The sequence below is a fragment of the Hippopotamus amphibius genome, chromosome X (assembly GCF_030028045.1).
Source record: "Hippopotamus amphibius kiboko isolate mHipAmp2 chromosome X, mHipAmp2.hap2, whole genome shotgun sequence".
NCBI classification, from domain to species: Eukaryota; Metazoa; Chordata; class Mammalia; order Artiodactyla; family Hippopotamidae; genus Hippopotamus; species Hippopotamus amphibius.
In genome coordinates this window covers 5,655,185-5,669,150 of record NC_080203.1, presented here as the reverse complement: position 1 = coordinate 5,669,150, position 13,966 = coordinate 5,655,185, and the positions used below count along the sequence as shown (strand labels likewise).

General features: G+C 37.6%; 1 protein-coding gene across 4 annotated transcripts in view; it reads right to left on the bottom strand.

The window, feature by feature from the left end:
- CD99L2 (CD99 molecule like 2) overlaps window positions 1-13,966 on the bottom strand; it is a 103,678-nt gene that overhangs the window by 31,103 nt on the left and 58,609 nt on the right. For 2 of the 4 annotated variants that reach the window (XM_057717504.1, XM_057717503.1), the window contains exons 3-4: window positions 8,687-8,751; window positions 7,549-7,633 (exon numbers count right to left, since the gene is read on the bottom strand). The exons of the other annotated variants lie outside the window; for them this stretch is intronic. In XM_057717504.1, coding sequence (XP_057573487.1) covers window positions 7,549-7,633; window positions 8,687-8,751 — 150 coding nt within the window. The remainder of the gene's footprint in view (window positions 1-7,548; window positions 7,634-8,686; window positions 8,752-13,966) is intronic. 4 annotated transcript variants of the gene reach the window in all.

The window sequence follows — 13,966 nt, the reverse complement described above, 5'->3', positions numbered from 1 at the left end:
AATTATAAATATATATGCACCCAATATAGGAGCATCTCAATACGTAAGGCAAATGCTAACAACTATGAAAGAGGAAATCGACAGTAACACAATCATAGTGGGGGACTTTAACACCCCACTTACACCAAAGGACAGATCATCCAGACAGAAAATTAATAAGGAAACATAAGCTTTAAATGACACAATAAAGCAGCTTGATTTAATAGATATCTACAGGACATTACATCCAAAAACGCAGATTACACATTCTTCTCAAGTGCACATGGAACATTCTCCAGGATAGATCACATTTTGGGTCATAAATCAAGCCTTGGTAAATTCAAGAAAATTGAAATTGTATCAAGCATCTTTTCCAACCACGATGCTATGAGATTAGAAATCAATTACAGGAAAAAAACTGTAAAAAACACAAACACATGAAGGCCAAACCATATGCTACTAAATAACCAAGAGGTCACTGAAGAAATCAAAGAGGAAATCAAAAAATACCTAGAGACAAATGACCATGAAAACACAACGATCCAAAACCTATGGGATGCAGCAAAGGCAGTTCTAAGATGGAAGTTTATAGCAATACAATCCTACTTTAAGAGACAAGAAAAATCCCAAATAAACAATCTAATCTCACACCTAAAGAAACTAGAGAAAGAAGAGCAAACAAAACCCAAAGTTAGTAGATGGAGAGAAATCATAAAGATCAGAGCAGAAATAAATGAAATAGAGACAAAGAAAACAATAGCAAAAATCAATAAAACTAAAAGCTGGTTCTTTGAGAAGATAAATAAAATTGATAAACCTCTAGCAAGACTCATCAAGAAAAAGAGGGAGAGGACTCAAATCAATAAAATTAGAAAGGAAACAGAAGTTACAACAGACACCACAGAAATAAAAAGCACCATAAGAGACTACTACAAGCAACTATCTCCCAATAAAATGGACAACCTGGATGAAATGGAAAGATTCTTAGAAAGGTATAACCTTCCAAGACTGAATCAGGAAGACATAGAAAATATGAACAGACCAATCACAAGGAATGAAATTGAAACTGTGATCAAAAATCTCCCAACAAACAAAAGTCCAGGACCAGATGGGTTCACAGGTGAATTTTATCAAACTTTTAGAGAAGAGCCAACACCCATCCTTCTCAAGCTCTTCCAAAACATTGCAGAGGAAGGAACACTCCCAAACTCATTTTATGAGGCCACCATCATCCTGATACCAAAACCAGACAAAGATACTACAAAAAAGAAAATTACAGACCAACATCACTGATGAATTTAGATGCAAAAATCCTCAACAAAACAGTAGCAAACAGAATCCAACAACATATTAAAAGGATCATACACCATGATCAAGTGGGGTTTATCCCTGGAATGCAAGGATTCTTCAATATACGCAAATCAATCAATGTGATACACCATATCAACAAACTGAAGGATAAAAACCACATGATCTTCTCAATAGATGCAGAAAAAGCTTTTGACAATATTCAACACTCATTTACGATAAAAACTCTCCAGAAGGTGGGCATAGAGGGAACCTACCTCAACATAATAAAGGCCATATATGACAAACCCACAGCAAACATCATTCTCAATGGTGAAAAACTGAAAGCATTCCCTCTAAGATCAGGAACAAGACAAGGATGTCCACTCTTGCCACAACTATTCAACATAGTTTTGGAAGTCCTCGCCACAGCAATCAGAGAAGAAAAAGAAATAAAAGGAATCCACACTGGAAAAGAAGTAAAACTGTCACTGTTTGCAGATGACATGATATTATACATAGAAAATCCTAAAGATACTACCAGAAAACTACTTGAACTAATCAATGAATTTGGTAAAGTTGCAGGATACAAATCTAACACACAGAAATCTCCTGCATTTCTTTACATTAACAATGAAAGATCAGAAAGAGAAATTAATGAAACAATCCCATTCACCACTGCAACAAAAAGAATAAAATACTTAGGAATAAACCTAACCAAGGAGGTAAAAGTCCTGTACTCAGAAAACTATAAGACACTAATGAAAGAAATCAAAGACACAAACAGATGGAGGGACGTACCATGTTCTTGGATTGGAAGAATCAACATTGTGAAAATGACTATCCTACCCAAAGCAATTTACAGATTCAATGCAATCCCTATCAAATTACCAATGGCATTTTTCACAGAACTAGAACAAGAAATTTTATGATTTGTATGGAAATGCAAAAGACCCCGAATAGCCAAAGCAATCTTGAAAAGGAAAGATGGAGTTGGTGGAATCAGGCTTCCTGACTTCAGGCTATACTACAAGGCTACAGTAATCAAGACAGTATGGTACTGGCACAAACACAGAAATAGAGATCAATGGAACAGGACAGAAAGTCCAGAGATAAAGTATGGTCAACTAATCTATGACAAAGGAGCCAAGGATATACAGTGGAGAAAAGGCAGCCTCTTCAATAAGTGGTGCTGGGAATACTGGACAGCTACATGTAAAAGAATGAAATTAGAACACTCCCTAACAGCATACACAAAAATAAACTCCAAATGGATTAAAGACCTACATGTAAGGCCAGTCACTATAAAACTCCTAGAGGAAAACATAGGAAGAACACTCTTTGACATAAATAACAGCAAGATCTTTTTTGATCCACCCCCTAGAGTAATGGAAATAAAAACAAAAATAAATAAGTGGGACCTAATGAAACTTCAAAGCTTCTGCACAGCAAAGAAACTATAAGCAAGACGAAAAGACAACCCTCAGAATGGGAGAAAATATTTGCAAATGAATCAACAGAAAAAGGATTAATCTCCAGAATGTATAAATAGTTCATCCAGCTCAATATCAAAAAAACAAGCAACCCAATCCAAAAATGGGCAGAAGACCTAAATAGGCATTTCTCCAAAGAAGACATATGGATGGCCAAGAGGCACATGAAAAGCTCCTCAACACCACTAATTATTAGAGAAATGCAAATCAAAACTACAGTGAGATATCACCTCACATCATTAGAATGGGCGTCATCAGAATATCTACAAACAGTGAGTGTTGGAGAGGATGTGGAGAAAAGGGAATGCTCTTGCACTGTTGGTGGGAATGTAAATTGATACAGTCACTATGGAAAACAGTATGGAGGTTCCTTGCAAAACTAAAAGTAGAGTTACCATATGACCCAGCAATCCCACTACTGGGCATATAACCAGAGAAAACCATTATTCAAAAAGACACATGCACTCCAATGTTCATTGCAGCACTATTTACATTAGCCAGGACATGGAAGCAACCTAAATGTCCATCAACAGATGAATGGATAAAGAAGATGTGGTACATATATACAATGGAATATTACTCAGCTGTAAAAAGCAATGAAACTGGGACATTTGTAGAGACATGGATGGAAATAGAGACTGTCATAAAGAGTGAAGTGAGTCACAAAGAGAAAAACAAATACCGTATATTAACACATATATGCGGACTATAGAAAGATGGTACAAATCAACCAGTTTGCAAGGCGGAAATAGAGACACAGATGTAGAGAACAAACATATGGACACCAAGTGGGGAAAGTGGTGGGGGTTGGGGTGGGATGAATTGGGAGATTGGAATACCAGATTGTATGCTCTAAATATATGCAATTTATTGTACATTAACTGTATCTCAATAAAAGTTCTTAAAAAAATAAATAAAGAAGCTGTAATGGACAATGTATTTTGCATGTGGGAGCGACATGAAGATTTATGAGCCCGAGGGCAGATGTGGTAGAATGAAAATGCTGCCCCCAAGATGTCAATGTGTTAATTCCCAGAACCTGTGAATATGTTACCTTATGTGGCAAAAGGCTTTGGACATGTTTTTAAGTCAAGGATATTGATATGGGGAGACGGGTCTGGTGTAATCACAACAGTCTTTAAAAGAGAAATAGAGAAGCAGGAGGGTCACAGTCAAAGTAAAGATGTGATGATAAAAGTAGGGGTGAGAGGCAAAGAGAAAGATCTGAAGATTCTACCCTACACAGCTGGCTTTAAAGATGCAGGAAGAGGGCCAGGAGCCAAAGAATACAGGCATCCTGAAGAAGCTGGAAAAGGCAAGGAAACAAATATCCTGTAGTGTCTCCAGAAAAAAGACACTTCTGCTGACACATGGAATTTAGCTCAGTGTGATCCATTTTTGGATTTCTGACCTCAATGAGTATAAGACAATAAATGTGTGTTGTTTAAGCAACCAAGTTGCTCATAATTTGTTCCAGCAGAAATAGGAGAAAACACAACCTCAAACCTCAGATGAGACTCTAGCCCCAGCTGATACCTGCATGGAAGTTTTGGTGAGACACTGAGCAGAGGACCCAGCTAAATAGAACCCAAACTCCTGACCCAGGGAAGTAAGAGAATGAATGGAAATTGTTTTAAGTCAATAATTTGTGCTAATTGATTATGAGGCAATACAAAATTAATAGAAGGGGGCAGCAAAAGTGTTTCATTAGAGCTCAACCTTGAGTATATCATCTTTTTAACATTCTGTGTTATGAAATGGGAAGGATTGTTAAGACATTTCTGTTGCACACCAAAGCATCGCAGGTGACTTGAGGAAGGTCACTTATGTGATTCTTTCAGTTTTCAGCTGAATTAGCTGCCTTTTTTTTCTCATGGGAGAACAAATTCATTTCAAAGAGTGAATCATAGCAAACTATGTCTATTCATATTTGAACATTTGCTAAAAATTTTTTTTGAAAATGAACTAAATGAGCCTGTCAGTTCAAGGAAAGCAACCGACAGTATTAGCTGACAAGACATTTTAGCTTTCAAAAACATATACAGAGCTTTGGAAAATGTGTAACTGGCACCATGAGCCTGTCAGCTTCCCAATAAAGACTTTTCCTATCAGATCAATGGTGATATTAACAAATATGACTTTTGAATATTGCATAAGGAAAGGTGTCATCATTTCGAAGCTCAACACAACTCAGGATACTAATGTTTTCCAGATAACGTATGTAGGATGTTACAAAATCATGAATGGGCAAAAGATTCATTCAAAGAGTAAGAGAGTCCAATGAGGTTCAATGGAAACAAATAGGGAAAGTTTACTGATGTGGCACTTAGCCTCAAGAAACCACAACTTCTCCAGTCTTGGTGTCTAAATGTGCTTTAGAACATTAATTTAAAAGAAAAAGAATAAGTAGGAGTGGCTATATTAATATTGGATAAGGGAGACTTCAAAGCAAGGAAAGTGCTAGAGGGAAAAAAGGGACATAATGATAAGAGGATAAATCTACCAGGAAGACATAATGATCCTAAATTTGGATGCATCAAAAAATCAGACTCAAAATACATGAAGCAGAAACAGAGAGCTAAGAGGAGAGACAAATTCACAATTATAGTTGGGGAATTCAACATCCTACTCACAGCAACTGAGTGAACTACTAGACAAAAAACTACTAGACAAAAAATCATCAAGGATGTAGAAGAACCAGCAAACACAACCATCCATCAGGATCTACGTGACATATAAAGAACAGTCCGTCCAACAACAATACTTCTAATGATGGAACTGTTCTGTGCCTGACTGTCATGACAAATATACAAACTTGTACATGTGATAAAACTGCATAAAACTAAACATACACACACAGAAGTGAGTACAGATAAAACTGGGAAATCTAAATAAAATGGTTGTGACAAACAAAAACAAACACATAAAAAACTGGCACAAGAGTATAAATCAATTATATTCCAATAAAGAGCTTTAAAAAAAAAAAAAACCACACATAGATACAGAGAACAGAATAGTCATTACCAGATGGGAAAGCAGGGGGAGGTGAAATGGGTAAAGGGGATCAACTCCATGGTGATGGAGGAAACAAAATGTTTGGCAGTGAGCACTCTGTAGTGCATAGAGACGTAGAAGTATAAGGCTGTACACATGAAACTTTTATAATGTTATAAATCAATGTTGCCCCAACATAAACCAAGTTTTTAAAAATACGTGAGGTTTTTTAAAAAAACAAACAACAAAAATAAATATTTGTCATATTGCAGTACAATTTGCAACATGTTACCACTGGGGAAAACTAGGTGAAAGGGATAAGGGCTCTTTCTGTAGTAGTTCCTACAACTACATGTAAATCTGTAATAATAAATAAATTTTTTAAAAAATAGGCAAAGAGAAAGTTGAAAATCAAGTCATGTTGTCAAAAAAGGTTTGACACTCAACTGGCTGGACTTCAGCAGGACAGGGAAACTTAGAAAATAATTAAAAACTGTTTTAAGCCACCTAGTTTGTGGTAATATGTTAGGCAGCATTGGAAAACAAATATGAGCAGAAAAAATATTAATTTTATGAAAGTGTGGCCTTTTAATATTCTGATAAAACAGCAAGTATGTTTAAAGCATTTCTGTGGCACATCAAAATACAGAGTTTGACATAAGGAAAAGCATTTGTGCGACTATATCAGTTCTAAGCAGTGTTAGCCACTGTCTCATACAAGATTCTTCCTTGAAAGATTTGATAGTACAACTACGGTTATACTGACTTGAAGACTTGGCAGACAATTTCTTGAAAATGAATGAAATGAGTCCATCAGTTCAAGGGAAACAACTGACAGTATTTTTTACCAATAATAAAATTTAAGATTTCAAGCAACATTAAGAATTTTGAAAAACCACTACTGTGAGCTTGACAGCTTCCCGATAGATAAAGACTTTTCCCAATGAGATGAGTGGTGATAGTAACATGTGTGATGTTCGGATAGAGAAGGAAATGTTTCAACACACAGGAGGTCTGCTCAAGGCAGGGCACCGACATTTTCCCAGTGACCAGTGCATGATGCTCCCAAACCACGACCCAGTAAAAGGTCCATTCAAAGGATCAGAGAGGGGGTTCATCGGGGTCAAGGACGGAAGATTCATTAATCTGGTTTCACACTCCACACTGCACTTAACCTGTAAGAAATAACCACTGGCTGAGTTTTTGTCTCACATTAAAGAAGTATGTCCACACTACATGAAAAGTCAATTGAAATATTCCTCCTTTTGCCAGTTGCATATTTTATTAGGAGGCCAGATTTCCTTCATATTCTCCAACCATAACAATATATCACAATGATTGGAACTAGAAGCAGATGTGAGAGTACAGCTCTTCCACTAGGATAGAGATCATAGAAAATTTCAAAAATATACAAAAAAATCTTCCCCTAAATTCTGTTTTTCTCTTGTGAAGCAGAGTTATTAACCATAAAAACATGCTATTTATGTTAACAGATATGGCTTTATTACTGTTCATTTAAAATTAATTAATAAAATATTTTAAGATTTCTTTTCAGTTATAAGTTCAAAAGTGATAAATATTGATAGACCCACATCTCAATAGAGATCCTCAGTAATCTGAGGAGTCCTGAGACCAAAACATTTGAGAACCACTGTTGTAGGGTTCTCCTGGGCCTTGAAGTGCACCCAGCTCTGCCAGGCCAAGAGTGGCTCTGTGGGCTGTTGTAGTTAATGAGCTCCACCCCGCCCAGGGAGCTACAAGTGCTGGCCTGTGCCTTCAACCAGCTATGACTTACCTCCTCCTCCCGCACTTGGCTTCCTGTGGCCAGGATCTGGACCATCCAAAGCATCAGCCAAGTCAAATTTACTACCTTCAGTTGGCTCCCAAACAAAGAAAACAACCAACTGATTAACAAATGGGTACAAGACTCCCAAAAAGCAAGTCAATATTCATGGGCTCCACTGCTCAGCACAATCAATGAGTTAAGACAAAGAAACTTAAACTGGGTCCGACTCCTTCTACAAACATTGACAATGAAAATACCAATAGGATGGAGCAAATTGCTGCTTTCTGCCTTTGCTATATATTACCAATTTTCCAACTAATTTATATTCCCACATATGCTCTGCTGAGGCCAGCAGTCAGACCATTTTAACAGTAAACTCACTGATTATAGGTATTAACCTAAGATTCAAAACCAGCTGCAGAGAGTCAGAAACTGGACAATCAAGAGGGAGGCTACATGGTCACAATGTACCTCTTTGAGGGTGCAGATGTGAAGATGTAAGGGCAAATCGTAAAGCAGCATTCACTCTTGTATGTCATGATTGTCTCTTCAGAAGAAAGGCAGCTATGCACTTCAGGGAACATGGTAGCATGCTCCTTAAGTACTACTAACAAGTTGCCAGACAGGAGCAATGACTGCACCCCTCACCCTAAGGCTAGGTTTCTCTTTACATCAGTGAAGATGCCTGAATAGTAAAATGGCTCATGTGGGGAAACGTTAAAACAGCTCCAGGAAAGAGTCACAAAGAAGCAACAAGTTCCAAAATCCTTTAGTGAAAGATGACACTGTAAAGCAAATGCCATTCCAAAATGCTCCATCTGCCTAAAGAAAATGTTTGATGGGCTTCATAAAACCTAAACAATTATATCTTCCCTGATTTTAGAGTGTGAAATGGTTGAAAAGGGAAGTCCAAACGCATTTTCCTCTTGAAATTCTCCCAAACAGGACTTTTCATAAAACAGACAAAAGTCATAGTGATTGGCAGGTATATACTCTATTAAGTTAAACCTAGTGTTCAGATGAAGGTCTTGGTTGGCATTGCACACACAGGGCCTAAAACTATGGGTAGTTCAACTGGATACCACCCCCGAGGGAGCTCCACAGGGTGCTTCCTTAGTGACCTCCTCAGAACAGCCATGTTATCTGCAGGCTTTGCTGGAGCTCTGGTCGCTCCCGGTCTCCTGGTGGTGGTGGTGACGTGGTCCCATCTCTCTAAAAGGGGGAAGGGGGACAGAAAGAGGAGCACATGCAGTAACAACACACAGCAGACACTGCACAGCTCAGGGAAGACACCACATGAGTAGAGCACACCTGTCCTGGTCCTTGAGGTCCCTCTAAGGCCTCTGAAGAATCACTTTGAGGATGACAAAGAGATATAAGAAGGTTCAGATGAGACAATTTCTGCTCACTTTTCTTCAGAGGATGGGTGATGAGGAGGACATGATCCCACATTTGATCTGGTGATAAGTGGAGCTGGGACTTAAGCCCAGATCTACAGGAGATGACCACATGCTTCAGAGGGTTCCAGGGCTTGAGCACAACCCCTGAGAGCTCCAAGCCTTGGTTTCCACCACTCTCAACCTGGCACCATAATCACAGATAATACTGCCCAGGGATGAACTGACATTATGTTCCCAGTACAGTATGGGAGTGTCTCATAAACTGAAAGTGGTTATAACACCAACAAAATATTTTATATAAGTGCGGTTACTGCTGTAATACTACGTCCTTCAGCTCAACCATATTCCTTTAAAATTGTGGACTTCTTGCACATCAATTACACAGCATGTCATGCATGAGTTTTCCAATAGTTTCTTTCCTTAAACATCAAGACTATGCTGTTAAAAAAATTAAAATAAAAATAATGAAGCCAAAAAAAAAAAAAAAAAGACTACGCTGTAACTGTTCCTACAATTAGCAGTAGAAGAGGCAAATGGAATTTAAGTAATGGGAGAGGCAGAGATGAAACAGGTTTAGCTTTATACACAGCAATCACTCAATAAGTAATCAACTACCCAGAAAAAAACAACAGAAATAGAAATTGGTTGAAAGTAAAAGGACTGATAAAGATATACTATGCAAACAGCAACCATAAGAGAGCTGGAGGACCTATACTACTATCAGATAAACAGTCCTTAAGACAAAAGTTGTTACAGGAGTCAGAGTGAAATTTTATAATGATAAAAGGATAAACCCAGCAGTAAGATATAAAATTTTAAACATATGTGCACCTAACAACATAGCCCCCAAAATATTTGAAGCAAAACATAACAAACATAACAAAATTGAAGGGAATGATAGACAATTCAACAATAATAGTTGGAGATGTCAATAAAATCCTTTCAATCATAAATAGAACAAAAAGTAAATACAAGATTTGAACAACACTATAAACCAACTAGATCTACCAGACATCTATTGAATGCATTCCCTCAAAACAGGAAACACATTCTACTCAAATACACATGGAACATGCTCCAAGATAGACCACATGCTAGATGACATGCTAGGCTATAAAACATATCTCAATATATTTTAGAAGTCTGAAATCATACAAATTGTATTCTCTAACCACAATGGAATGAAAACAGAAATAATTAACAGAAGGGCATTTGAAAAATTTCCAGCTGTATGGCAATTACATAACACATTCCTAATAACCAAAGGGTCAAAGAAGAAATCACAAGGGAAATCACAAAATACACTGAGATGAATGCAAATAAAAGCACAACATACTAAAACTTAAGTCACAGCAAAAGAAACCATCAACAAAATGAAAAGACAAGCTACTGAATGGGAGAAAGTATTTGCAAATGATTTGATCGATAAGGCATTAACATCCAACACATATAAACAGCTCATACAGCTCAACATCAAAAAAAACAACCCGATTAAAAAATGGGCAGAAGAACTGAATAAACATTTTTCCAAAGAGGAAATGCAGATGGCAAATAGACACATGAAAAGAGGCTCAACATCACTAATCATCAGGGAAATGCCAATCAAAACCACAATGAGATAACACCTCATACCTGTCAGGATGGCTATCATCAAAAAGACCACACACACAAAAATTTTGCCAAGAATGTGGAGAAAAGGGAACCCTCCTACAGTACTGGTAGGAATGTAAATTGGTGCATCCACTGTGGAAAACGGTATGGAGGTTCCTCAAAAAACTAAAAATAGAACTATCATATGACCCAACAATTGCACTCCTAGGTATATACCCAAAAAAACCCAAAAACACTAATTCAAAAAGATACATGCACCACAATGTGCATAGGAGCATTATTTACAATAGCCAAGATATGGAAGCAATGTGTCCATCAACAGATGAATGGATAAAGAAGAAGTGGTATGTATACACACACACACACACACACACACACACACACACACACACACACAATGGAATACGACTCAACCACACAAAAGAATGAAATTTTGCCATCTGCAACAACATGGAAGAACTTGGAGGGTATTATGCTAACAACTGAAAAACAAATACTGTATCATAGCACTTATGTGTGGAATCTAAAAAAACAGAACTAGTGGATATATATAAAAAAGGAAACAGACTCACAGATATAGAGAACAAACTAGTAGTTAGCAGTGGGGACAGGGAAGGGGGAAGGGGCAAGATAGGGGTAGGGGACTAAGAGGTGCAAACTGTTATGTATAAAATAAGTGATAAGGATATATTATACAACACAGGGAATATAGCCAATATTCTATAATAACTATAAATGGAGTATAAACTTTAAAAATTGTGAATCACTAAATTGTACACCTGGGGCTTCCCTGGTGGCTCAGTGGTTAAGAATCCGCCTGCCAATACTGGGGACATGGGTTCGAGCCCTGGTCCAGGAAGAGCCCACATGCTGTGGAGCAACTAAGCCCGTGCACTTAGAGCCCATGCTCTGCAACAAGAGAAGCCACTGCAATGAGAAGCCTGTGCACCACAACGAAGAGTAGCCCCTGCTCGCCACAACTAGAGAAAGCCCATGTGCAACAACAAAGACCCAATGCAGCCAATAAATAAAATATAAATAAATATTAAAAATAAATTGTACACCTGTAACTTACATAATATTGTACATCAACTATACTTCAATTTAAAAAATGGGCAAAGGACTTAGACGTTTCTCCAAAGAAAACATACAAATGGCCATCAGAAACACAAAAAGATGCTAAACATCACTAATCATCAGGGAAATGCAAATCAAAACCAGTGAGACATCATCTCATACCTGTTGGGATGACTACTATCAAGAAAACAAAAGATAACGTGTTGATGAAGATGTGGAGAAAAAGGAACCCCTTGTACACTGTCATGGGGAATGTAAAATGGTGCAACCACTATGGAAAACAGTATGGAGGTTTACACAGAAAATGAAAAATAGAACTATCATTTGATCCAGCAATCCTACTTCTGGGTATATATCCAAAAGAAATGAAATGAGGATCTCAAAGAGGTATCGACATGTCCAAGTTCACTGTAGCATTATTCTCAATAGCCATAATGTGGAAACAACTTGTGTCCATTGATGAATGAATGGATAATGAAAATGTGGACTATACATGCAATGCAATATTATTCATCCTTAAAAAGGAAAATCCTGCCCTTTGGGACAACATGGATGGACTTGGAGGACGTTATGCTAAATGAAGTAAGCCAGACACAAAAGAATAAATACTACATGACTCTACTTTTATGAGGAATCTAAAACAGTCAAATTCATAGAAAGTAGAATGGTGGTTATCAGGGGCTTGGGGGAGAGGGAAATGGGGGAGGTATTAGTCAAGGGTACAAAAGTTTGGGGGGGGAAGGAAAATAAGCTGGTGAGGATATGGAAAAATTGGAATCTTCATACACTGCTGGTAGGAATGCAAAATGGTGCGGCCACTGTGGTAAAAGTTTGGCAGTTCCTCCAAAAGTTAAACATGGAATGACCTTATGATTCCATTTCCAGGGTATACACCCTAAAGAATTAAAAACAGGTATTCAAACAAGAACATGTGCAGGCATGTTCATAGCAGCATTCTTCATAACAGCCAAAAGGTGGAAACAGTCAGATGTCCATCAACTGATGGATACATAAAATTGCGGTCTATCCATACAATGGAATATTTCTCAGGCACAAAAAGCAAGGAAACACTGATACATGCTACAAGGTGGTGAACCTCCAAAACATCATGCTATGTGAAAGAAGCCAGAGACAAAAGGTCCCATATGATATGATACCATTTATGTGAAATATATTGGAGAGATCAATCAGCTGATATAGAAAGTAGACTGGGATTGTCTGGGGTTGGGGGGAGGGGGAAATGAGGAGAAACTGCCTAATGGGTAAGGGATTTTACTCTTTAGTAATGGAAACGTTTTAGAACTGGACAGAGGTGGTGTTTGTACCACCCTGAATGTCTTAAAATGCCACTGAATTGTTTGCTTTAAAATGGCTAATTTTTGGTAAGGCAACTATACTCCAATAAAAAAATAAAGAAAATTTTTTAAAAAGAAAAAAAAAAGAAAATGGGTAATTTTATGTTATGTGAATTTTACTTCAATATATTATTTACAAAGAGGGAAGGGTGGGAAAGGGGAGCATTACCACAACTCAGGTTTTTTTTTAATTAATTAATTTATTTTATTTATTTATTGGCTGTGTTGGGTCTTTGTTGCTGCACACAGGCTTTCTCTAGTTGCTGAGAGCGGGGGCTACTCTTCATTGTGGTGCGTGGGCTCCTCATTGTAGTGGCTTCTCTTGTGGAGCACGGGCTCTAGGCACGTGGGCTTCAATAGTTGCGGCACACGGGCTCAATAGTTGTGGCTCACGGGGCTAGTTGCTCTGTGGCATGTGGAATCTTTCCAGAGCAGGGCTCGAACCCATGTTCCCTGCATTGGCAGGTGGACTCTCAACCACTGCACCACCCAGGAAGTCCCACAACTCAGTTTTAGTAAAAGAGTGTAAGGAAGTTGAGAATATGGAAAGTCTTTCTCTTACAACGATCATACTTCCTCGCTCCTTGCGAAGGCTTTGGCTCCACTAATGCATACTTCAATGTAAGGCCACACCAGTGGATGGAATTTTATGAAAAGGCAACCACAAGTGATCATCTGTTGTCATTATGTGTTTTTCTTCATCTAGATCATCAGTTTAGAGATAGTTTTATATCTATAATGTCCATTTGACTTTGCACCTAAAATATGAAGAAGTACAGCTTCCCTGTCTAAATGAGGCTCCTTATGTATTCCTTATATTATGGTGATATGTATAGTTAGAAAGGAGAAAGGACATTACTGAAACCATTATTTGTGCAACTTTCAGAAAAGCAATTGTCACTTATATAATATTAGCTTAAAATCCGTATGACTCATACAGATCTTGTATAAAAATATTTCGTTTTCCAGCTTAAAAATAATCAA